This window comes from Diachasmimorpha longicaudata, chromosome 13 (genome assembly GCF_034640455.1).
Source record: "Diachasmimorpha longicaudata isolate KC_UGA_2023 chromosome 13, iyDiaLong2, whole genome shotgun sequence".
Taxonomy (NCBI): domain Eukaryota; kingdom Metazoa; phylum Arthropoda; class Insecta; order Hymenoptera; family Braconidae; genus Diachasmimorpha; species Diachasmimorpha longicaudata.
Genome location: NC_087237.1, coordinates 3,142,069 through 3,168,155, shown reverse-complemented (window position 1 = coordinate 3,168,155; position 26,087 = coordinate 3,142,069). Strand labels below are relative to the sequence as shown.

At 41.8% G+C, this 26,087-nt stretch overlaps 3 protein-coding genes and 1 non-coding gene across 8 annotated transcripts in view; 1 reads left to right on the top strand and 3 right to left on the bottom strand.

Annotated features, from left to right (window-relative positions):
- Positions 1 to 312: 312 nt before the first annotated feature.
- On the bottom strand, positions 313 to 383 carry Trnad-guc (transfer RNA aspartic acid (anticodon GUC)). The gene has a single exon. It is a non-coding gene; the product is annotated as a tRNA-Asp (tRNA).
- A 556-nt stretch (positions 384 to 939) lies between these two features.
- On the bottom strand, positions 940 to 10,175 carry LOC135168549 (uncharacterized). Of its 3 annotated transcripts, XM_064132846.1 has the most exons (4): positions 3,711 to 4,732; positions 3,328 to 3,603; positions 1,959 to 2,130; positions 940 to 1,649 (listed from the first exon to the last, which is right to left on the bottom strand). In XM_064132846.1, the coding sequence occupies exons 2-4, from the start codon at positions 3,426 to 3,428 to the stop codon at positions 1,464 to 1,466; spliced, it is 459 nt and encodes a 152-aa protein (XP_063988916.1). In that variant the 5' UTR covers positions 3,429 to 3,603; positions 3,711 to 4,732; the 3' UTR covers positions 940 to 1,463. The 3 variants fall into 3 exon arrangements, with proteins under 3 accessions (XP_063988916.1, XP_063988917.1, XP_063988918.1); XM_064132847.1 differs by lacking the exons at positions 3,328 to 3,603; positions 3,711 to 4,732 and adding an exon at positions 10,021 to 10,175; XM_064132848.1 differs by lacking the exon at positions 3,328 to 3,603 and having other exon boundaries at positions 3,711 to 4,719.
- Positions 10,176 to 13,005: 2,830 nt separating this feature from the next.
- LOC135168550 (uncharacterized) overlaps positions 13,006 to 26,087 on the top strand; it is a 62,306-nt gene continuing 49,224 nt past the window's right edge. For all 3 annotated transcript variants that reach the window (XR_010300054.1, XM_064132849.1, XM_064132850.1), the window contains exons 1-2: positions 13,006 to 13,135; positions 13,575 to 13,656. Coding sequence is in view for 2 of the 3 variants with exons in the window: in XM_064132849.1 (XP_063988919.1) it covers positions 13,618 to 13,656 (39 nt within the window). In the remaining variant the exon portion in view is untranslated. The remainder of the gene's footprint in view (positions 13,136 to 13,574; positions 13,657 to 26,087) is intronic.
- Positions 17,372 to 23,528, bottom strand: LOC135168551 (uncharacterized). Its single transcript, XM_064132851.1, has 2 exons — positions 22,919 to 23,528; positions 17,372 to 18,159 (listed from the first exon to the last, which is right to left on the bottom strand). Exons 1-2 carry the CDS (start codon positions 23,196 to 23,198, stop codon positions 18,053 to 18,055), a joined length of 387 nt encoding a protein of 128 aa, XP_063988921.1. The 5' UTR covers positions 23,199 to 23,528; the 3' UTR covers positions 17,372 to 18,052.

The following is a 26,087-nucleotide window of genomic DNA, read 5'->3' as shown; positions in this document are numbered from 1 at the left end:
ATCCCTGGAAGAAATATCCTGGAAAAAATGTCCCCGGAAAAATTAAGATTTATCTTAGGAATATTTTTTCGAGGATTCTTTTTACGGGGATAGTTTTTCCGATGATATTTTTTTCAGAATATTTTTTTCCGGGATTCGTTCGATATATATATATATGAAAAAAATCACTCGTACCGTGACGCGTAATCTATCAGACCTCCACTTGGTCAGAAAAGTATTCTCCGTATGTGCGAGTAAATAAATAATTATTTTTTGCAACTACAGTTGCGAATGTAGGCTGAAAAGGTGCGATTAAATATTTACAAAAAAAATCTCTCCGGCGGGGAATTGAACCCCGGTCGTCCGCGTGACAGGCGGAAATACTACCACTGTACTACCGAAGATTACATCCTCCTGAAACTCTAATCATTACCAAGAGCCCCAATATTGAGGAACTGGAAATTCCAACAAACATGAACTGTTTTACAATTTTGGTGATGGAATATCGAACCCTTGTCCTTCATCCTTCATTTCGGTACATGTAGAACAAATGATTAAGTTCGTGCAGTTGAAACGTATAACGATAAAAAATATAATTGAAATAACTAGGACAACCTTTGGTGACGATTTTTATTTGAACGTACAACGTAATTTCTCGAGTTAAGTGACAGATGTACTTCTTAATGAAATTTTCTTCAGCACCCTCTTTCCTGTTCAGAGCTCGACCTCTCTTGATGACGGAAGACACGCGTGTCCCAAGATTCCAACACAGTAGAGACTGTATGCCTCTGAGAGCTGTCACTAAACAAGCGTAAATCTGTAATATCATGCTGGGGAAAGCATTTCTCGGATACGTAAAACAAGGTTTTTTTGACGGGAATGATAAAGCTACCAAAAATTTTTTTTTTCGTTTTCCACTGATTTTTCGAGATAATGGTTGGGTAACGGAATGGAAAGACATTTTAAAAGAGAAATTTTCCAACATTTATTATCGTTATCCTTTCACTGATTCTTTGTACATTTGTTATTGCACAATTAATTAATTTCGTGCCTTGTGACTTCTCTCGTTTGGGTTTTCCCGTCAGTCAATTAATATCACTCTTACAAAATCAAAGATAAATATATTAATTGTCTACATTATTATGAAAAAGGAACAATAAATAAATCGTGTGGGTGCATAATTATTGTTTACCACATTTGACTAGAGTCCAAAATTTTGAATAAAAATTTGACACTTAATAATTTAGGTATTAAAATCACTAATTAATTTTGAAAACCATCACAAATTATTCATTCACATGATTCGTCTCACTCAAATGCTCTACAGGTACATCATCAATATCAAATTGAAGTCTTGAAGTCCAACCACTTGGTATAAATAATTGTAAAAAATACTGAACAGTTTCGTCCAATAGTAAATTGACATTAAAAATGAGTGAGAGAATTTTCGTTAGTACTTGCTCTCGATTTCGAGAATAAAGTTATTAACTAGTCTCTCCGATGCTCTCGTTCGAGAGCTGAGCATTTCCGGTGGTGATTGAGTTATCGTCTGGCTCTTGGGCTGGAGGGGATGATTCTTGGGGTGGAAAGTCCTCGTCTGCTTTTATCCACTCAAAGCGACCTGGCAGTGGCTCCCCTTTCTCAAAATCAAAATTCCATTTTTCTTTGGCCTGTTGACGGAGAAAAAAAATTATTGAGGTGGACTACGACTTGACGGAAAATTCAAACAAACATTACCGCGCTCTCTGGGGAAGTGGGTTCCATTGCCGATCACCAAGAAAATCCCGGTAAAAATTCGTATGTACTTTTCTCACAGTGTCTACTTTCTCCATTCATTCAAGATATGAGTCGCGTTGGAGTTCTCATTTTCTATTCTAGATATTTCTCAATCATTTTTTAGAAAGGATACGCTGTTACCAAAGATTTTCACTGAGAGTTTAATAATAAATACCGCTTTCAATTACCCAACTATTACATACTTGCTCAAAGCTTTCTCGCGCCTTCTCCATGAAACTATTGGCCTCGTTATCAGCATTCCCCCGTGGTTCAGTTGTCGAGTCATCCTCGTCGTCTTTGAACAGACGTCTCCTCACATTTTTCAGCTTCAATGCCTGAGTCTCGCGATTCCCCTCCTCCATCGCCAGTCTCGCACTGAAATTCACCACCTCGATATTAATTTCTCTTATATATACCCCCCTCAGGAGCACTAATATTTTTGCACACATTATTTTCACAATTATTTTACCAAAAAAAAATAATCACAACGATTCTCAACATTTATGTTGATAAAACAAATAAAGCCACGACGAGGTCGAGTTAAGGGGTTATTGCCAATATCGTCTCATTCGGAGAGAAAATGGCTGATGATTGAAAATTGATGTGATTATTTTTTTCATCCTAATTTCAACCAATCAAATGGTGGCATTTCCCGTCACGTGGTACAAGTAAGAGAGTTTTACTTCGGATATTTTTCGGATATTTCCCTGTTTGTTGCTAAGCAATGAAAATATCCGATAAACAATTTGTACGCGTTTCAAACCCCAAAACTGTCATTACAACATTACTCGCGCTTCGCGCTCGGGTTTTTTAACCTGCGAACCTTATCCCTCTCGTTGCTACGCAACGAAACTCTCGGGAAATATCCGATAATTTTGAAGGTCTTGGGGTATTACTACTGAAAAAATATACCTTTTTTAAGTATTATTGGTTTACAAAAAAACGAGGGGATATCAGCAATAGCTCCGTAAATGCACTCTTCCACTCTAATGTTTTGTAAATATTATGGCGCGTGCCTGGAGGCAATGGAGACGCGAGGTGCGTCATGATGACGATAAAATAAAAGTGGTGAAGAAGGGATAGGCCACATTGTATCGAATGCAAGAGAAACGGGACACGAGAGAGCCGCATAGTCTCGTCGTTGTTGTTGACTTGGTTTTATTGTTCTGTCAGTTTCTAAGTACCGTTCAACGGATGTGTCATTGGGGATTCAACTTCCGCTGTTGCTCCATAAATCCATGCCTTTACCAATAATAAATTTATAGAGAATTCCAATGTTGAAAGTAATCTAGCCATTATTCCTGGCCTTTCTATGACGACATTATGGCTTTTTAACGCAAAAGATTATAGTCATAAAGCAATGACGATTCTGGTGAAGTCAACTCATTAAATATAAAAGTTTATATCAGCCGAGTATTTTTATTATTGGTTTCGTGTTTTTCACATTTCAACATGGAGAAACAGATTCCCAATATATTGCGCGACGACTTAAATAATCCTGAAGGGCAATGCTGACTTCGGATTTTTGTTCGATTGGGAAAAATTGAAAACAAAATATTGATTGCGACGTACGGAGAAGTAATTTTTCGTGAACGATAGGAACCCGGTATCCTCATCGGCTGAACATTAATTGCCAAATTCAATATTCCTGATTTGAAGGATTGCAGAGGCATTCTGTCAAGATAATGAAACAGCCTTGAAGACAACTTTTCATATCCAACTATTTCCTGTCCGCAAACACTTTGCACACTCGCGTGCCACCAATAACTGTGCGCTTACTGATTAGACCGTCCGTCAAGGTCGTTTTTCTCCACACAAACGTCCTAGCTCGAGCTCTTTAAATCGTATCTATTCCAGAAATTTCCTATTTTAATATTTATACAGAAATGCACAACAAAACTTGCAATTAAATCGTGATATAACCCCTATATTTTCCAATATTTAACAAGACTCACTGCATTCTCGTGAATTCCTTGATTCTGTCTGTGACGATATTGGCCACCTGCTGCGGTCATCGACGACGTCTCAGCGATTGTTTAATATTGTTGTCATGTGGGAAATAATTTTTTCCTCTTGGATACGCGGGGCCAACAAACTGGATAAGGCGCGACCAGTGTATACACTGCTAAGAATCGATAGCTTTATCGTGGGGGTGCGTGAGCGGTTTATTGGGGGTCCTGCGCGCGCATGCGTATTTTCCCCCCTCGATAGACATAGAATATGCTGACACGCTTGCACTGATGCCAATTAACATATTCGTGGGTTAACAATGTCGAGTTCGATCGATTTTGGTCACTGAGAAAGCAATTTATCCAACCGATTTCCGTCACTCGTGCGAGAAATAAAATTTTCCGCACGCGTACGATCAATATACTGCGGTAAAATAATATCGAGAAACATTGGTCGACACGTTATATCCTTTACCAACAATCTAAACAATTAAAAATCCAATTTTGTTACATCCATTTCTCAATACAAGCTCTGCCAATCCGTGAAATTAGCTAGTGGCTAGCGCAACGGGACCCAAATGAAGGCGTCATCCTAACTGACTTCCCCACCTGGGGAACCCCCGATAGATGCTTCATCATCCTTAACTTCACCATTAGACGGAACTTGTTTCAACAGTCGTACAATCATCAAAAGAAGTCCCTGTGATCCGTGAACTTAGCCGCTGATTAGACTAACGGGACTTGATGACGCCTTCATCACAGTTAACTCTTCATACTGGCAGAGCTCAACTCAAGGCACAGCTGACTTCACAAAATTATGAAGCCTACGTTACTCGCCCTACAATCATCAAATCAAGTTCTCCCACTCCGTGAAGTTAGCCACTACTTGACGCAACGGAATTAAGTGATCGCTTCCCTACGATCAACTTCACGGAGCGGCGCTCACTTTGACAGGTGTACAACCTATTCTGTGAAGTTAACTGAATACTCCATCGCTATTAATATTAGTTTTGCTGCATAAACAGCAAAGGCCCCCTTTTATGTACCAAACTAACCTCTCCTCAATTAATTACTGATTTCAGATTGAGGTCCCATGTAGGCCCTTCGAAATATCCCTCACGACACCGGTCACCAGTGAACCTCACGCCACTGCAATCAACGGAGGCTGAAGTGCAACTGACAGAATAGAAGGTAAGTGCGCTTCAGCTAGTTGTGCATTCGCGTTCTAGCCTAGATTCTCCTCTGACCGCGACCACGTGGGAGGGGGAGGTACTCCCTCCCCCTTCCGCCCCTCACCATGACAGGGAGAATAAACTACAGTGTCCATTGTGCGGTCATTCATCCCACTGGCATGTATTCTTCCTCCGTTGAAAAGAAAATTCTTTTTTTTTTTTGTTTTCCATTTTTGTTTACAAAAATCACGCAATACTTTGACTTCCTGATTCTCATGAGATTCAAGGGGTATTGGAAGAGTGGTTGTGTTTAAATGTGGGATGAATGACCGCATAAAAATATTCATGGACATAACGGCTACTCGTGTATGTATGCAACTTCTTCGTCGAATGTGAAAATCTCACGGGAAGAGCTGGGTGATAACCACATGATGCCGTGAAGACATTTCCATGTGCATTTGTATGTGGAGGTCTACCTTGTCGATGTGGGGAAGGGACGATGTAGGGGGAGGGGAATAAAAAAAATCACGAGTTGCGCTTCCTTCTTGTTTACGGTGAGGAGGATGTATTAAGAGGAGGGGTAATGTTTTATGACGGTGTAAACAGAGTTTTAGGGGTAATGGGGTGAGGGATCATTGCGGTTGAATTAAGTGAAATTCTTGGTGGTTTAATTTCAGTTTAATTATCGGGGGAATGATGGTTCATGCGTTGAAATTATTGTTAGATCAGAGGGAAATTGATTATGACCTCTCCGGGGGATAATTATTCATGGGGAATTCAGGGTCATTGGAAATTGAGGTCATAGAGTCATGAATAGTCAAAGTGCTGCTGTGATTGAGCGCAAATTTTTGATATTTTCGGTGGACTTGTGGCTGTTAAAATTCAGGAGAGTGAATGTTAGTCGTGCTGGCTTTTTCGTTCACTTAGCAACGGAAGTTTATGGAAATCCTTGACGAAGTGCATGTCCTATGTGTCTTTGAGACGTGGTTAACCGAGCATGACTCGTTCGTGCGCACTGATCTCTATATAATATTATCCACAAATTAGTGTTGGTGTGCCTTCCAGTTGTTACGTGATTGTTGCGTTTTTCGTGAGAATTTTTAGTTTCGTAGAATTTTTTTACTGTTGGGTATGAGATTAAAATTCGCGATAACAATTTTTCTAGTTTTAAAGAATTTGCTAGTTCATTATTCCCAAGCAATTTTCTCAATAAATTTTGAAGAACTTCCTCTAAGTACCGCCATCAAAAGCACTTAAAGTCAACTGCATTTTGCAATCATGCCCTCACCCAATTGTAGGGTCATTAGTCCTTTGGTCAAATGACGTTCAAATGGCAGCTGTAATATTCAACTACGAAAGTAGGAAATGATTTCATGGAAGAAGTAATTCCCAAAGTGCTAGGATATCCCTCGGAGATAGAGACATTATTTGTTTAGACATGTCTAGTGGTGATTAGTTAGGGAGGGGCATTTATGGTGGAGGAAGGGCAGAGGTGGTTCGCGTGACTTATTCCAGTAGAAGGTGACCGAAGGGCCCTCGCAATTCATTCACTGGCATGAGATGCATATTCATTCACACTGTTACACCACCGTGACGAGTGAGATAGAAAAACTCCACAGCCTTCTGCATAAACTTCCCTGTCGTCGACATATGCCCAATCTCGGTGGCCAACTGCTGTTTCCTGCTCATTTCTTCAGCCTTAAAATCTGTTTCGAAAGTGAATCTTGCGATAAGAAATGACGAGGGAACGTGATGATATGATTTTTTCATTCAGTGACATTTGACGATTTTTTTTTTCATTCATCCTTGTGCTTGTTCATTAATTAGATGACAGTTTATTCATTAATTATTTCCTAGAAAATCACTCGCTGAATTCTTGAAATAGTTATTTTTCCAATGCACACGGTACTGCAATTATTTGCTTGAGCTATCATTTTATTCTCCCCAGAGAAAGTTCTAATAACACGTCAGCCAACGGAAGAAATAAATTTTTTTGACATTAACCGTAGAAACGATTGAAGAAATGAGTAGAGGAAAGTCCAATAAAAAAAAAACAACTGGAAAAAAGCGTTAAATCTGTATCCGTTCCACCGCGGAAGAGGTATTTAGCCACCCTGTTTACGTACGCCTGTTCGTTGACTTTAAAAAACGACTTTTCACCCGAGGTGGAAACCTCCCTCTCCCGGATGAGGAGCGCCGTCCGGCCAGGAAGCCAGTGGAAAAGGTGGTGGCCAGAAAGGGAAACCAGTGTCTTCATAACGTATATTTAAACGATCCGAGGGGGAAGTGAATGAAATCAGGGGAGAAAATAGTGAGGGGCCACTTGAGACCGTGACAAAAAATCACAACCAAAGAGTTCAAGGAAATGGGACTAATGAAGGTCTTTGTATGTCACCCCAGGCCCTAAAATTCTAAACAATAAATTTCAAAACATCATTTTTTACACTGAAAAAAAAAATTAATTCATTACTTGCACAAAATTTTTCAGTTATTCAAGTGAGATGTTATCAGCAATTTGTTAACGTCAGGGACGCAATTTTTTTTAACGTGAGAATTTTTTTTTCTGGCTTTCAGTTACCAGTAATTTTATGATCAGAAGAAAAAAAATGTTCATTCGATTTTTTAGGATATCGTATCTCCACGACGATCAACATGACATTTGATTGCAGTAGAAAAATGTCAGTTGATCTTCAGAAATCTCCAACTGCCAATTTTTCCATCCCTCTCTTTGACCAGGAATTTTATTAAAAAATATCATGGAAACATTGGCCTTGTGTTACCCCTTAAGATTCCTACGAAAATACCACAGCAATTTTTTTGCCCTTGTAAAAGTACTTGATGTACCCTACCCCTTTGTCCCTTTCCCATTTCCATGAAACCGACATGGCCTAAGGAATTCCCCCCGCGCCATAAAAAGAAAATCCCACCGTAAACTCGGCAATTTCCAACCTGACCGGCCCTCCCAATCGATACATTTTCTCCCCTCGCAACAACAAAATCATTCGGATGTACATGATTCACCGTCTCTAGTGTGTATTTTTCGCGAGGGCCCTGACCTCGCCCGCACTCTTCGCTTAGCCGAGGTCAGTGCGTGTATGTACATGACGCCACGGCCCACAGCCATGGATTATAACGGCCCAGTACAGTTCACCACGATCCTCTCTCTTGAACCGCCGCAACCCGACAACTTCCAAAATACCAATTGAATTTATCCACTTACCGAACAATAACTCACCATTCTTCCGATACCACACCCGGAGGACAGTCATGCGAAGTAATTTTTACTCCGCTCTATTGCCATCTGATAAATAAACCGACTGCCAGTGATAAATTGATAGATAAATCAACCGCAATTGTCGTCATTGCAAATGAACGAATCATTTGCTTGATCGTGAATTGCGGACTTTGTCAATGGCTATAGAAGAGGGGGCAATGAAATACCGAGACTGAGGGGACAATAGTTATTTCATAAAAATGTTGACAACTCAAATTGTTGGGATATAGGTAAAAGTAAATAAATAAATGTAGCAATATAATTAATTACTTTAACTTGAAGTCTTTATTACTGGCACGAGGAAGGCACAACTGACCTAGAGGACTGATGTCCAGAGACTAACTTCTTAGTATATGAAAACCCTTTACTAAGGAAAAAAAAGAGAACGTTTACGACTCCAGAGGACAGAGTTTCCTTTGAATACCACATCTGGTAAGGATCACAATGTTCTCAAGTTCAGAGCACAACAGATCATAAATCAGTCCTTTTCTGGAGACTGTCAACCCCATCATAAACCTTGCCGAGTGATTTTTGAAGATAAACAAAAGAGCTGTGTTATAATTTTCCACCGCAAATTATTGGCAAAAAAAATTGTGGACATCAAATATCCCGAGTCTTATTGCCGCGGAAAAATAAAAGCGATTTCACTAGAGGTTCGGGTGGATAAGCAATTTTTTTCTCATCAAGAGTAATATCCTTCATTTCGCAAAAAGCGCACACTTCAATTCGGAAATGGTTTTTGCGTTGATTAATGACGCCAAGAGGCACGGCAAAAGCCCGAGAAAAAAAAAACGTCCCAAAACCAACAAATAAAACTGGAGCGTAAAGAAGAAATGCGTTCCGAGAAAGCCCGTGGGCGTTTATTGCGCGTACCATGCAGAATCGAGTGCACACCATCTAGAAATTGCAACGAAGACGCCCTTCGGCATCTCGCGATTCCCCCACGAAGGCCCCGTAGGGATCACTTCGCCGTACAAACACTCAGGAATTCTCATCTTTCGGGGATACCTTTGAAGACCGCAATTACCCGGGGCAATCGGCCTCGAATTGCGTGTACCCGAGCGCAAAATAAACCTGAGTCATACCGAGAATTTACTCCAGGAGAAGAGCAAGAGGAGTAAAACAAATGGTGTGCTTTTTTGCGAAGCGCATCACTCAACGATGTTGACATCATGGCGCCATTTCTTCATGGAGTTTATTCTAAATCAGCGACGAGGGCGAAACAAAATTATTGAATGATTAACCCTCGTATGTTCTCTCCACATAGACCAGAATTTCATGGTTTTTCCTAACTCCACCGATTCGCGGAAAAACGAGATATCTCACTGAAATCAGCACCAACGGAAGGGCATATCCGTCCCTCTTCCGGATATCAGCGTGACAGAGAGATGATCCTATTGTTCGGCCGAAAAACCGCGGTTTCCCGCCGCTGCGGCCACACCGAGTGAATGCAAAGGCCCCGGGGCCCGAAGGCGATGACAAAAACCACCGAGAAACACAAGACATTCGAGAGTTCATGAGAAAAGGGGTGTGAGGGGGTAATGTTACACGTTACGCTGTAAATCCCGTATGTAACGTTAGATATCAGGGGTGAGGATGAGCACCGGATGGGATTCCTCTCGATGTAGCCACTCGAGAGTGTCAGGGTACAGTGCAGCTCACTTTCCTCATCTCCAAGGAACAAAGGGAGTATTGAAAACTCTCATGTGCCCAACGCGTCTGGTAATTTTCCACTGATGGGGGAGGAAGACATGTGTTCACCAGGAAAATTAATTTTTCTAGTGGTGAGGATATCGGGGAGTTTTTTGTCCGAGTGGAGGCTCTCCCAGAAAAATTGAAAAATTGTCTAGGGTAACTAGGGCAACTTTACCGATGTCTGGCCGCCAGCATCGTTCTCCGTGGTGGACCAATTCCCCGGGTGTTCTTCTGATGATGAAGAAATTAACGATGTGACACTTGGAATATGTTTCACTCGCTCGGCCGTAGGGAGACTGAAACTCTCTTTCTGTTTCTCTACTCGTGAACTCTACTGTCGCGATTCCGCGATAAGCGCATGCGGCCACGAGTACACATACCACGCGCCGCATCCCCACTTGGATGGATAAACGTGCTCGAACACGTGTGCGACGCATTGCCCTTGCAGATAATATTTTTTTCTATCGGTTGAGAGGGGAAAAATAATTAAGGGTTTGGTTTTTTTTATTTTACTTTCGCGAATGTAATCGCTGGTCTGGTGGGTAAAATGTCACTTCCGTATTGCATCCGAGAAAGAGTACTTTGGCAATCCTATTATAGTTTGATAAAATTGTAATAATAATTTTTATTGGAAGTTTATGGTGAATAATCGTGTGGAAAGGGCCTCCTTGAGTTTTGTGAGATGCATTCGACCCCTCGAAAAGTGCATCCGACAGTCCTATTTACGTCTCAAAAAGATGAAAGATTTTCGGAGTATAAAAGTCATTTCTCCGTTCCCCGAGTAGTTTAAATACCCCTCGGTCTCCACCACAGGGGAAGCACACACGCACGTTGTGGTTCTATTTCCGTAATCTCGAGAAGAGGAAACGAGAGAAAAAAAAATTATCATCAAACCTCATCGCTTTTCAGATAGGAGAACCGCTTTTCTACCGGCTTACAGTTCTCTAGGTCAGTATCGGGTGGTGGAAGGGGGTGGAGAAGAATGCTACCATTGGAGCTTAACCTTTTACCTTCGATTGTTCTCCTGGAAACAAAGGGATAGGGCGAGCTGGAACAAAAACATATTTATGAAGGGGGAGTGTTCAGCTGGATGAGAGGGTTGGATGCATTTGTTGCTGTATTTTTACGCCTTCTTTGAGGAATCGAGTCACGACAAAGAGACGAGAGACAGGGGAGTCAAAGGGGGGATGTTTCAAACACTGGGGGAGAGAGACCGCGTGCGGCCGGATGCCCCAACAGTTTATTTCCGGAATGAAAACGAAAGCCCGGTCCTGTCATTTTTCATTTTTTTTTATTCAGATTTTTTATTTGTTTCTGTATTTTTACTCGTGAGGGGAAGGGTGTAATCCAGATGAAGATTTTTGGATTGTTCGCGATATTTTAGAAATTCTGAGCTTTTTAGTGATTCCAAAAGTTCTTCGGCGTAACCTCTGGAGGATGAATCCAAAGATTTCTGGAAAAAATATTTTTCCAAAAAGTTGACGAGGACAAATAGAGAATCGGGTTCGATAGGCTATCAATATTTTCGAGTTTTGATTATGTTTGGTCTATCAATAACCAAACAGAACTGTTTTATAGCACACGTTCGTGATAAGGGACGCGTATCATGTTGAAATGACAATGGCATGGAGCCATTGTATGAGTTATGTGTTCACAAATACATTATGAACGTGAGAACCGTGAAAAGTCATTAACCAGTGTGTGACAAATCGATGGTAATCGAGTTCTGCTAGCGAAGCTAACAAGCAGACGCAATATTTAAGAGACTGATTGATTCTCCAAGTCATTCCTGGATGATCCAGCCCCTAACCACCTCCCCCACTCACAAGAAATAATCAGCAAAAAAATGAAGCTGCCCTTCATCTGAAATTTATTTCAGTCCGTTGAAATCTCCATTTTTTAATGCTCTCAAATCTTAAAAATATGAGGCTTTCAGGGTCTTATCTCCGAATTTACGAATGTCCTCATCTTATCGAGTAGAAGTGCTTCCAACGGCCAAATGAACAAATCTGAAGAATGCCGCAGCATTTCCGAGTAAAGGTCGCTGCACCACTCTCTCTCTCCCTCTCTCTGTCGGAGAGAGAGGTCATCAGAATGCGGAGTCAATTTCCGCCCCCTCCCCCCCTCCTGCTCCTTCCCCAAAAACAATCATCATTTCTCGTCGAATTTTGCACCCGTAGGAAGTCAATTATTACGCAGAAACACGCCTAACGAGCTCTCGAAATGATTTTCAAAAAAAAATTCTCCATTTCTTTCTCTCATTCACGCATTTAACATTTTGTGGGCCATTGTTTTCAAATTTGAATGACTCCTCGACACCGCTGGTGTGGAACGGACGAAACAAACGGACACAGTGCACAGTCTTGCTGTTTATTCACGCTGGAAGTGATTTCACGGTTCAGAGGAATCTTTTCCAGACACATCCAGACAGGATCTAGGTGAGGCATCCGCCTCCTCAGTGTCCTTTTCGCATATTTCATTGTTTTCTGGATAACTTCATAGTTTGTTCTTCCACCGACAAGAGTCCTCATGAAAATGGGCCTTACCATTTTCTCGAAGTTCATCGTGAGTCATCCTCAACTCATGTCTACCCCCAACCGCAGGACAAATTAATTTCTGCTGATTAATTATTTTTTTTGGTTAGAGAATTTTCATTTTGAGGCACTGGCAATTTTTGCCTATCGGTACAGTAGTTTTCTACCATAGATCGACCTTGTAATGACGCAATTAGAATGCCAGGACTACTGTTATCTTCAATCTCTCGGTGGCACGAGTACTTCCCACCCCCTGATGCCCAATTTTAATTTCTATCGAGCCATCACGTATCTATGTATAGTACCCGCAAAATCGGTGGCACGCGCTGGGGGTGGAATCCTCGGAATTAGGCAGCTGAGTGCTAGGAAACATCGGTGAATCGCACAATTTCTAACGTACGGATCCACCTGGACGTGTGCTATGGGGGTCGCTGTCACGAAGGGGTCAATACCAATGGTAGGATCAGACGCCCTCAATCATATCCCGGTGTAACGGGACAGCAACAATACTGATGTACTGGTAGTGTTGTGTTGGCTTAGTTGCTGGATGAAATTGAACATGGGGGCGGCTCTGTCAGAGGTACAGTTAATTATAATGTGGTGATGCGCCACAGTCTGCTGTATCGCTTGTGCCAGCTGCATCGATTCCTCGGTGCGTGTCGCATTATCAATTTTTTGTAATTTCAACTAATTTTGAAATGACCATTGACTACTCCGGGGGCTCACTGCTGACTATTTGCTGAGTAATGAGGGGAGGTAAATTGAAAGTCGAAATTTAATATTCAATTTCATGGCGAGGGAACCGTTGAAGTGTGATGAAATTTTATTTTTTGCGGACGGGAGTATTATTTTTATTATTTATCATATTTTTTATCATAGAATGGGTATTATTTTATTATTTTCATGCAGGGAGAGAACAATTCTTTAAAAATTACGTGTTTGTTCCGTAATCTGCCAGTCAACGCAGTATTTGGTAAAAATTACGGAACAGCAACGCATTTTGTCACTGAACGTTCCAGAATTTTTTTCTGGAATTTTTCCTGGAATTTTTTACTGAAAAAGTACGTGATTGTTCGGTAATTTTTACCGATTATTCTTTTGACTGACAGATTACGGAACTGGCACGTAATTTTTACGGAATTTTTCTCTCCGTGTGGGAATGAGGACGGGACACATGGTGTATTTGTTATTTCAGTCAGACCATAAATTGAGGATTGAGTTACTCGATCGGTAGCTGGATGCCGGAATTTAACTGGTGTCACTGGAGATCGCCACAGGTGGGTGAGGGTTTGGGGTTGTACATTGCCACTTGCAAAACATTAATGTCCCACGGGGCTACTCGAGATCGTTGGACCAAGACCACCGCAAAAAATAAACGATGGGATCGGATTTGAATCGGATCATGGGGTCCTCTCGCGAAATACGAGTCTGGGAATTGTGGGGGACGACATCCGGGTGGAGTCACCATTGCGATGGGAAAGTAATCAATTTTTTGGGTTCGCAAGGGAGCTCCGCAATCAGAGAGGACCTCGATTGGGGGGAAATTTGACAATTCGAAATATCCCGATGAATTTGAACCCGCAGATAATTCATTCAGCCGACAAAAAAATTCTACGCCGGGAGTCTAGCCGTAAAATTAATCTATTAATCCTTCCGCGTAATTGATTTAGTCGTCAATTGTCCCCATTCACGGCGGAGTATAAGATGACATTTTTCAAGACTTCAGGTATTCTCGCCACGTCAGGATACTTTAGCTTCACTCTTGAGTTGTTTAAGTACTGAAAAAAAAAATACACAGACTAAAAATAAAAATGGCCGAGCGTCAAAGAGCAGGGCGAGTTTTCGAGCTCTGCTCCTCCAGCGAATTGTTGTTCATCGTATCGTAAACTGCCACATAATTGTCATCTTGTGCGTATATCATCCTGACTTTATGGCCCACCGTAAATAAAACGGTAAACAATCCACACGTACGGGTTTATGCGCCTGCAATATCCAATTCCAGATGTTGAAAAAAAAAAATTCTCATTGAGCCGTGAGGGCCGACAGATCGAATTGAGAAGTACGGATCAATCAGCCTCGCGAAACGATCGATGAGCGTTTAATTTTTCCATTGAAATGTTTGAAAAAAAAATATTCATCATTCCTCGGGGATTTCGAATGGAGGATCCTCAACAGTTTAATGGAGGTGAAGAAATACTGGCGGAACTTTGAAGTGCCGTAATGGGAATTATTTTTGTTTTGGAGGTGGAGCTGCCGGTTATTATGATTACCCATGTTGATGCAGTCATGCCTGAAATGATCGATGAGTGGTTAAATGTCAATGATAGTCGCCGGGGAATAGCCGACACCGCAACGCCGTTGTAACTCATATCGATCATTATTCTCGACTGCATACAAGTCGTTCAGGAATTAATGATTACAATAACTCGCGTAGAAAAATGTCTGTCACTGATATTAGTTTTTTCTCAAGATATTTTCCGATCGTTAAAAAATATCCGTAAGTTTCTGAAATTATAATTACATGGGCCAGCTTTTGAAGGGTCGGCCAGCCCCTTCAAAATTTAAATCGAACTGTTGGAATATGGGATACGGGATTGGGAAGCAATAAGTGAAATCGATTTCAGAGCAATCAACTCGGAGAGCAGTCGAGGAACTAACTAAGAGTTCAGTAGTTAAATGAGTAATTCCTTGATCAGTCGCAAAGAACGTAAATGAGATCAGTCATCTCATTGTTCATAAATAAACAATCGACTTCGAAGAGTCGCCTAGACCTCCGAAACATTCACTCATTCATTTACTGAACACGTCACTCTTGATAAACGATATTGAATATTCTATTTAAAATATTATTGTTGAATATTTTAACACGAACATCACATAGCTATCATATCGATGAGTTATATATCTCCTTCACCTCGCAGCTTCGAGAATGTCGATACTACTGTAACAGATACGTCATTGATATGAATTCTGCCACTCGGCAATATTCACAATCGCATGACAGTATTTTTTTTCTCTCCAAGTGACTTTAAACAACTCGAGACATCCTCGCGGGCCCATAAATGTCCATTAAACGAAACGGTGAACATCGGCCTGGGCCACCACGACCGTTGATCTGCAAGCCGACATAACGAACCGTCGGGAGCCAGGTCAACTCGCGAAAAAAAAAGATACGAAAACCAAACGAGATGGAAAAAACGGGGGGAAATCGCGAGTCGTAACTCAGCCGCGGGACGATAAATAACTCTGCGGAAGCCGAGTAGCTCGAGGTGAACACATGTCGCTGTTTATGCGAAAACATGACGGGGACTCCTCGCACTGGAGTACCAATGAACAATGACATTATCGGGAGTGCCTAATGAACTCGTTCTGTGCATTTATCATTTTCATTGAGTCATTTTGTCTAGGTAAGCTCATCAGCTTTTATGTCGCGGTGGAATTATTAGCCCTTTAATTTTTTTTCCCCCCGCGGTTTATCGGCGACGGCACCCTGACACTAGCTGCAATGCAAATCACTGCCATCGCGTACGGGGCACGCGTCCAGAGAATAAAAGGATGCACAACCGCCGGCTCAATTACCGCTATTCATTGGGTCATTACTGGGGCCATCAGAAGACGACAAAAAATTTTTTTTTCATTTTTTTTTAGATTTAAGGGCTTGCGGTAATTGGTGACTTGTCTTGTGACTGTTTGATTGAACGAGGTGAAGAGGGAATTCATTACTTTTAACCGTTACTAGTTAAACTTTTATCGCGGATGATCCAGTACCCGGACGCGTCAGCATTTTTCAGTAGTAAAATACGGTTGCGATTTATTCCAGCGCATTAAGATTTCAGTTTTTAAATTTACTCATTTTGTTGCTCCTCACGATTTATATTTCTTCCACTTTGCGTTCCTTACGTGGGGAGTATTTTAACATTGGTTCGAACAAGCAACTCATTGTAAACGTCACCGGGAAATGCGGCAAACACTTCGGCCGTTTATGACCTAAACAACTCAACACGTGGGCAACGCAATAGACAAAAGGGCCTTGTCTTTGGGTCAGACCTCTAACCCGGGACAAACCAAGGCCTAGGGTCAGTCTCGAACGGTCTCTCGAGTAATCCACCTCGGATTATCAACCCAGCTAGAACTATATCGAGTCTTTCCCTAAATTGCATATGTTAAAAACTGAATGAAGGTCGTTTCATATAATTAAATAGTGGGAAATATTTATTTCTTACATTGAGAACATGGAAAAGTCCTTAGATGAAGAAGCTCCGAAGTGCTAAGATTAAAATTACAGATCCGATATCTCCAAGTTTAGATGATGAACTCCGGGATAAATCACTAACTTTCCATATGCGGGTCATGAGATTTACCGACGGAGATGCATGGACCTTGACCTCAGTAGTTCAAACTTTTCCCTCATCTCTTCTCACTTCTTTCCATATTCTTCGAGTACCAAATATTAAAATCTGAAACTAGGGAAAACCAGGAAAAGCAAAATGATGTGAACGTTTTCTTTTAGCCTCTTCAGAGACAATTGAACAAAATACACTGAGAGAAGTCGTGTAGATAAATATCTGGGTAATTTTTCTCAAATCGACCAGTTCTTGAGATATCTGTCAAATAATCAATTGCTCTTATCGTTAGTTCCTCATTACCTAGTTGATTCCAAGTACTGGCAGCCCCCCACCATTAATCGAAAAAGGCGATACGAAGATCAATCACTCCCACCACTCAAATTTCCTACATTTGATTGATAGTCAATCCATTGGGCAGTACTTTCTCTGACGTCAGCGGGCTGATAACGTCACCACGACGTCCCACTGCTGACGCCATTGGATCCCAAACAATGACTAGAACTATTTGTACATAGTTCGCATCATCCCGCGTAGAAAAAAATCCCAGGAAGAGCTTTCAATCAATTACTCCAGCACAAGGCTGTCAATCAGAGCCAAAAGTGCATAAGGAATAAACATAAAAAAAATTGACACAAAATAATTCCAAGAAATCTGCTCAATATTTTATTAAATTGATTAAGCCTTAAGGATTATTGACTAGAATTGATATAATCCTAAAGTCAGATTTACATAGTACTCACATTAACCCGACAAAAAGGAACAAGATTTATGCGGACCTTCATAATTCATTATTGATAATTGATCAATCAGTTAATTAGTCTTTGGAGGCGCTGCATCGTTGACTTCAATGAAGAATCAACCGTTTCAGGCTTCCGGTGAACAATACGTGAGACGAAATCATGAAAAGCTCCTTCACCAATTATTGTGTAACAAACAAATCAATCAATAATTGAACAATAATACAGCTAACTTAATCACTTAATACTGGTTTCGGTCCACACAAGAGACACCGGCATCTCGTGAAGATCGAAACATTATTCGATGAATTCCATGATAAAAGTCTCACGATAGTCCACCCAAACCTCCACTAATCATTAAAAAAATTTATGTACAAAAAGCTAAAGACAAGCATTCTTAACATCTACAATCAATACATCTAGCTTGATACAATGATTTGATGAATGGAAAGAAAATAAATATACAGTTTGCTTCATCCGTAATAAATAGCCGAAAATCGTTAATCACTGCGATGAGTTAGATTCATGAGAATCTAATAGCATCCATGATTTTCGTCTTGATCAATAATGTACATCTCCTATTGCAAGTCTCAATTCTGGGGCTTTTGGATGTCTTGCGGTTTTTTTGACATATCTGATGCTGATACTAAAGACTTCTTGTTGCTGACATCGCACGATTTCCTCGCTCTCCAGTAGTCTGCAACAAAGAAAGATGCGAATCATGAGTAAGATCATCCATAAACTAACGAGATTAAATTAAACTCTGCGAAATCCTTCGGCCCATTGCAATACTATTGGGGGATGTACATGGGGACTGTTGGAAATTGCAACATAAGGCGTAGAAAGGAAGAAAGAATTCGTTAAGAGCTAAAACGAAAAGAAATATGAAAGCAAGGACACAGATGGTTCTACCTCACCCCCACAGGAGTGCCGAGGGGCGACCCTACCAAATATACGAGATTTCCACACAAAGAAGGGCACCACAAAACGTCTTGGAGGGGGACTCTCGTTTGCTCCCCCTGGCCCAAAGCAACACACTTTGGTCAGGTAGCACCTGAGCACTCCCTTTTTCCATTCCCTATTTTGGTTCTTTGTAGGCACTACTCTTTTCTCTCTCCCTCTTGTCTTGCTTGTCACCTCGCACGACCCTATTTCTGCCCTACGCCAAAGGACGTGCCACGTGACAGGTGAGACGATGAAAACTTTCCGCTGAATGTGGGCATGAAGGGACCTACGTTTTCAGCCGAAAAAAAAATGATCGAATTCACTCTTCGTCAATTGACAAGTTTTCGAGGTGAAAGATCCTGTGAATGTGATCCTTCAGAGATATTCTCGAAGGTCAACGGGAGATTCCTTCCGGGCAAGAAGGAATAGAAGGCAGATAACTGTGAAGATGAAGGTGCTCACACCAGTCCTAGACTTCAGGGCAATAATTTGTATAATGTACGCTTTAATTTTCTCATTCCTCACCTCTTCGCTACCAAATTCCAGATATATATCCCTCTGGCCATGCATCCACACAACATCTGTTTTGTACCGGGTCGATCGAAGCCGGGGCTTTCCGTTTACCTGAGAGACTGCGTAGAAAAAACCAACTCCCAAACCTGGCGTACACCTTGCTAGGATTCCTTTGTAGACTTCTCCCTATCCTCCAATGACTGCCTCCTTCGAGGGCCAACATAAAGACTCCATATCTTCAGATTCCCCACCATCCCCCAGAGTTCAACGATCTAGACCCAATTGAATCGCACCAAACTATCATTACATACATCAGTCGTATTTTCCTCCTACCCTTGACACAATCATCCGACGAACATCGTAGATACGTAATGACCAAACGATAAATAAGTGAAATATGTCTCGTCGCACAAATCACAAACTACCGAACAAAGAAGACCATTGTGACATCCATAAAGTTCAGCAGTTGATTTCAATGGGATTCACCACTCTCCCCGGAAAAATCACTCGCAAACGACACAGGCATTTCCATCATAAGTCTCCCCTTCACCATTCTGAAAGTTCAAGGAAGAAACTCTACTGGCTTTTCTCAGAGGTTCCCTTTTATGATTTTTTTTTTCTCTCAATTCCCCTCAGGACCTTCTCACGATGCATCCTACCGAGAACGTTGTGCATTTTACGACACCGAGGGCATTCAGGAACAAATGCAATCGTGTTGAAGGCATTTTAGACCAGGCATTGGTGAGAGGTGAGGAAAAAGTGGTGTAAAGAAAGAAGAAGTTCTTCCGCAATGATTTGGACGCGGTCGACGACCGCTTGGGAAGGATCAGAAAAAACCGAGACGTCTGTTGCTATGTGTTCACAACAATGGACACAGAATTGTTGGTGTAAAACCGGAACGGAATACCGTAATTTAGCGCCGACAATTATTTCTTCACTTCAATGTCGTGATGACTCTTGCCTGATGAATTCTTTCCCTTGAAAATTATGTTATAACGTAGCTGAGGAGTCCAACTTGACGCTGTGATTTTCTGTCATCAAATTAGACACAAAAGTATCTCCAATGGAGATAGGACAGCCAGACAGATAACGGCCCTGGTCGTCATGGCTCGCGACCCAATCCTTCAGCTAACGTTCATTCAAGCTTTATCAACAGCTTTGATCGTCGTTCATAATAAGATTGTGGGGGAACTCCCTTAGTTTCGCCTAGATGTGTGTCTCTGCTTGAACTGAGGGAACAGGTGGTGGTGCGACCTTACGGAGGACTTCTTCGCAATGCTGACGGTATCGCGTGTTCGAGCGATTTAAACGTGGGAAAAAGAGACTGAACGAGGGACTTACGACGGTGCTAAACAGGTGTCGCGAAAGGGCCCGCATTCGCTCAGCTCTGTCGCGCTTCGCTGACTACTCGGGTTCTTCCGGTATCGTGTGAAAATCTATCGTCGAGATTTTGGTTTTTCGTTGATGCTGATCTCTCTCATGCTGCCTCACTGGATTATCCTCTGATAAGGTTTGAGGTCTCAAATTTTACTCATTTCCAGTTAATTACAGTTAATTTAGTCATTATCTTCGTTGCCAAGTGATTAAAAGTAGATATTTGAATTGGGTAGAGCCCAGGCTCTTCACATGTTCTGCCAAAATGACTCACTAACGACATAATTTCATTCTTATCAGTTGTGATTTCACGTCTGATTCTTTGACACTTTTATCGCGTCGTAAAAAATCGGAAATTCTCTCTGTTAAAATCAGTGATTTAACAAACTATTGTAGCGATCACCATCTCCACGATTCTCAGCCATTATGCGCCCCATTTCCTGTCTCGCAGAGTCTCAAGATTGTTGGATAACACTTCAGAAATATAATAAAGAGTTTAAGGTTGCTTTTGTTCTTTGTTGAGCCACTTCGCGGCCATTTTGTCAAGAACACTCAGACCACTTGGATAAATAGTATAGGACCCTTCTCATATTTACTTGTGGCTATTTCCGATAAGGACGATGATCTTATCGCCAACGAGGGTTGATATTCTCACGACTCTCCACTCCACTGTAATGACACTTCTTTGTTATTATTTCTAATGAGAGAACTCAATGGTTACCTAATTTTCGTGCCCACTCGACAATTACCAATTTTTATTCTTCGGAGAAAATTAAGTGACGGGGTACATGGCCAGTGAATAGTGGACCTCGGGTGGGGATTTGGTGAGTCAGAGAGGTCCTTCGGTCCCAGTACAGGGGATTTTGCTTGTGGACATGAGCATGAGTCAGGAGTGACTGAACAGTGATTCACGTGTGCGAGTCCAGACTCGTTTGGGCAGCCTCTCTACGAATTCTTTAGATATTTGAACTTTGGAATAGAGTACCATGAGATGGATATCCCTGTGTGTGGACGATTCCATCGTCGACCGAATATTGTTTCAAAAATAACGAGAAGAATTACCGACGCTGATAGAACGGATTAATTATTGCCGAGAAATGGATTTTGTTGGAGGTTTGGTTCTAGATCAGGTTAAATGGTCTCATCAAGGTACCAATATAAATGTTATCATCATCATTTGTGAATACTTTATTCCGCAGTCATAAATATGCATTTGGTCATTTATAAAGAAGGAAAAAAATACCTTGGAAAGTGGTAAATATTAATCCATCTACTGGTCGTTCATCGTTCATCTTCATGTTGTTGTCCGTCTATTAGAGGTTCAGGCGAGATTACATATTCTTTTGATTTTATCAATTATCTCTCCATATCTTTCTTTAGCTTCAGTGATTATGATTTAAATTCCTCTCTACCGATAGGTCCTCTTACTTTCTATGATACGGATGTTAGTCAAAAAATCCTCTATCGCCTTATAATGAGTAAACGATAACAATCTCTCCATTACCGAGCAACAAAACACGTTTGCTATATTTAAGCAAGAGCCTAATTTGTACTATTAGGTCGCGGACTTACGATAATTGTAAATTTCATCTAATTCTTAATTATTTCGTCATTTATGAATTCTGCAAAGAAACTAAAACAATGTTATTAATAGAGAAAATTAGGAAACCCATTTTAATCAATCAAAATGTATGACCAAGAAGTTAATTACTCATCATGATTAATTTTTAAGTAGTTATGAAGATACCCGAAATAAAATTTTTGATGAACTGATTCATTCTCTGAATTATTAGCCATTGATTCTGAAGTATATTCATGCGATGAATTATTCAAAGAAGATATCTCCGCGTGACGCAATAATTTCATATCCGTGTAACAATTTTTAATGAAGAATTGGCAAGCACCACCATAAATCCATCACCAACATCCATGCGGATACGATCTAAAAATAGCGTATTCGAAGTCCTGACGTAAAGAGATCGGAAATTTAAGATTTGACGAACACAATTCTTCCACTCGGAAGCAAAAACCCCAAAAGAAAGATTATCCACAGAAAATTCGTATTTCAACGTTGACTGGAGTAGAATAGCAAACGCTGCATTGTGGCGTAAAACTAGAAGCCAGCGGAGAGATGGAGGAGGCTGGCGGAATAATAAAAAGGGTCGAGTTTTAAGAGAGACAGAGACATCCCTGAAGAGAGAGAGAGAGACGAGCAAAATGCTGGAACGGGTTTCGGCCACGCGCCCGATACGAGTCCTTTCTTTCCCTGTGAGGCCCCGGTAATTCACCAGCGCCTTCCCGACGGGCCGTTGTCGCTCTAGTTTTCCCGCCAAAATGTTACAACGTGGCGACGCCGACGCCGTGGCGAGCATGCACCCCCGACCTCGAGAATTGCTTTCGATATCGAGCCAACTGGTGATTCATTCGCGTCAAAAGCAATTTATCGTTGAGAGATCGGCGATTTTTCGGCCGAAAAGAAGTTCACTGCGTCGTCGAAAATTCGGTGATTTTATGGCCGAAGGGAAATCGATCAAAAAATTTCATTGATTCAAGCGATTGATCCAGTTAATTGATCAATGATTTTTTCACTTATTTTGGGGGATTTGATGAATAAAATAACTCACCGTGAATGCTCGTTTGCCTGTTGTATGGTACAGTCCTACTTTTCCTCGGTGATCTTCCCTCGCACTTGATAATTTGAAAATTCTCCTTATCCTCGTCACGTGGATCGACTCCCCATCTACTAATGAACTTGCTCCTCTCCATGTCCAACGCCTCCTGGAGCAATTCCACCGTCTCCTTGGGATTTGGTGGGCCGAACAGACACCGGGGTACACGCGACTGCATCCTCGTGGATAGCATATTGCTCAGGTGTACCTCACGGCGGATCGAAGCGGCCAGCATTTTACACCGTTTCGGAGTAATTTTGGTGGATTTTCACTGAACACGAGGCGATACGAAACCAAAAACTCCCGCTTATTCCCGTAGTGCAGTTAAAATTGGGTAATCCCGCGCAATTAATAGCACAGTTTTACCATCGAATTCAGTCGACACTCGATTTATCGCACTGGGATCACAGAATTGATCGCGCTGCGATCGATTGTTTTCGCTTTATTAGAATCAACTGATACAGGGTGTGGGGTAATTCGGATGTCTTATGAGAATTTTTAATGATCCTCACGGCAAGACCGTCCGACTGTTTCTGGTGTCCCGGCGCTGGGGCGACTCAGCGCCGAGCGCGCACCGACACCACGAGGTTAATCCCCACCACAGCCTTGAAATAGCGTTCAAATTTTATTGGAGCGCGCCGAGGATGCGCAGAGAAATTGGCGGGATGACCCAAGGCTTTGGGCATTGCTAACCGGCCAACGGATTATGGTAAGCGATTTTGAAAAGTCTCCAGGTAGACGATTGTCGGGGGTTCCGGGACGGGGAGGGGGAGGGGGGATCGGGAGTGATGGAGAGGGCAAGGTTGTTGGATACTGAGGAGGATAGAGGGATGCGAGTGAAATATTTGTTTTTTTTTCTCCTGCAGAGTGGAGGAAGTAAAATGATGGTGGAGGGGGAATCAGCGTGCGGAATAGAAGTTTTTTTTTTTTTGGACGGAAAGGTCTTGTTTGTTTTTTAAGGAGGTTCTGGTAGGGGTTGAAGTTGGCAACTTCAGGGTGTGCAGAGAGAAAAATATGAGAAGAAATTATATATTCAGACTGTTCCAGGGATTTTTTTTTTTCGGATCTTCAATAAGATCTTTCTCTTTATTCCTCCGGTGCATCATTTCAATGTCGCATGCAACGGCTATAAAAGAGTAGTGACGAGGGGAGATGCAGGGACACGTGAAAAGCGAGAAAAAAGAAAGGCAAGGACACAAAGAAGGTGGACGAGGGAAAAAACAGCGGGAAGATATCTCGTCGACACACGTGTCGTTGGGGGGAAAAAAGTGCGTATGGGCTGGTGGAGAAATCGAGAGTCTTCGGAGACGGTTATAAATGCACGGTGGGACTGGGTTAGGTGTCCGGTCATACAAAAGGGGTTGTGGATGTGGTCTGACTCACGAGATGATTTTTTTCGCGCGATTGCGATGCCCAATCGCGCTACACACGTGGACACGTGGATTTAATTTTCTTGGCCGGGGGGAATAGACAAATTGTCGCGGGTTATCGGGACGTCGATCTGGAGCTGTCGGTCCTAAATGTCGAATTGGAGACATGATTCTTGGAGGAGGATTGGGATGACTACGGCTCCTACCTGGGGAAATGACGGAGATCCATTGATTCAGCTATTTTTAGGCCCCGATTTATGACGTGAAAAAAATCAATGACTGAATCAGGAAAAATTCTCGTTATCTCTGTATTTCAATTCGACTACTGTTTTTTTTTTAGTTGGAGCCGGGGAAGGGGGTAAGTGATTATTTACGAGGGAAGAAAATTCAGTGGGGGTAATCACGACTGTTGTAATGAAGCGCGTTACGCCCACTGGTCGCACTGGGGTATACGAAGTTGCACACCACCTGTCCTCTAGCCCGCATGATTTTAAACGTCGAAGATGGCTTTTTTCTAACCGTCGAAACTACCCCCATTCAACCTTGGCACCGTGATACACAGTCGGCCACCCCCCGCCCCAGCCCCTATACCCTTTGAGGGACAGCCAAGGATACCCGAGGTGGAGGGAATTCGAGATACAGTCGATTCCGTTGGGCATTTCCATTCGACGCGACATTGGCTTATCTCATTTCTGGATTTTATGGCTTTTAACGGCTCCACGTTTTTTTCAGGGCGTTGAGGTAGGGTAGACGCCAGCAGTGGATGAACGCTTGAGGAAATCCAGGGCTTTGGAGGAAGATACGAAGAAAAGAAAAAAGGGAATTCAAGTTTTTTCTTTAAAAAACGGCGCCTTTGTTTCGGACTGGCTTTTAATTCATTGATTTTGCGTTTAAATCGACGGTTCCGACCCTTGAAAATCTGGGGGAGAGCGTTCAAAGGCATCTGACCTGGAAACAAAATCATCCCCAATTTATTTCAAAGTCACCGGAAGTCAGTTTGGGGAGTGACTTCATTCCATGGTTTTTTTTTTTAATGAAAATCGTCTCGCGCCGGTCAATTTTGAATCTGAATTCTCGATGTTTCGAAACTCCGATAAATTTTGAATGACTAGTCATGTCTGTAGTCAACAGCCACTTGACCGGAGTTTGAATTCCTGCTGCACCACAAAATTAGGATGTGTGTGAGACAAACAATGTCCGATTCTCCTCTTCTCCCTCCTATTTTACGGGAGTAACTGCGCATCAGACTGTAACTGGCGAAATTAACGCGGAAACTGAACATCCGCTTCTCGATGAATGACACCCTCGTCTCTACTACCGGTCAATTTTTTCGGCATTCAATCGATTAATTTCTATCATTAAAATACCATAAACAGCTCATTATAACCGAGGGAGAGTGAACATTTGATTGACAATAGCCTCCACGAACCGGAGAACAGAAATATTTTCGTGCTGACTGAATTTTTATTCTTCTTTCGGTTAAATTCCCTGACGTTTCATGCGGTTCCACATCATTACCAGGCAAAATGGGGGAACCATAAAATCTGGTGAATAAAAAAAACCATAACATTGAGAATTGAAATTCTACTACTCCCTGAGCTTCTCAGGGTCTCTGAAGGTACAAAGAATTGAAATATTCATTTTTTCCAGGCGTCAATTGCCCCTCGCTGGTAAAAAAAAATTTTCCAAAGTCACTGTTGAAAATGAGAAATGACAATTGTTACTGGTATTGCACTTAATATGTGAGGATTCCC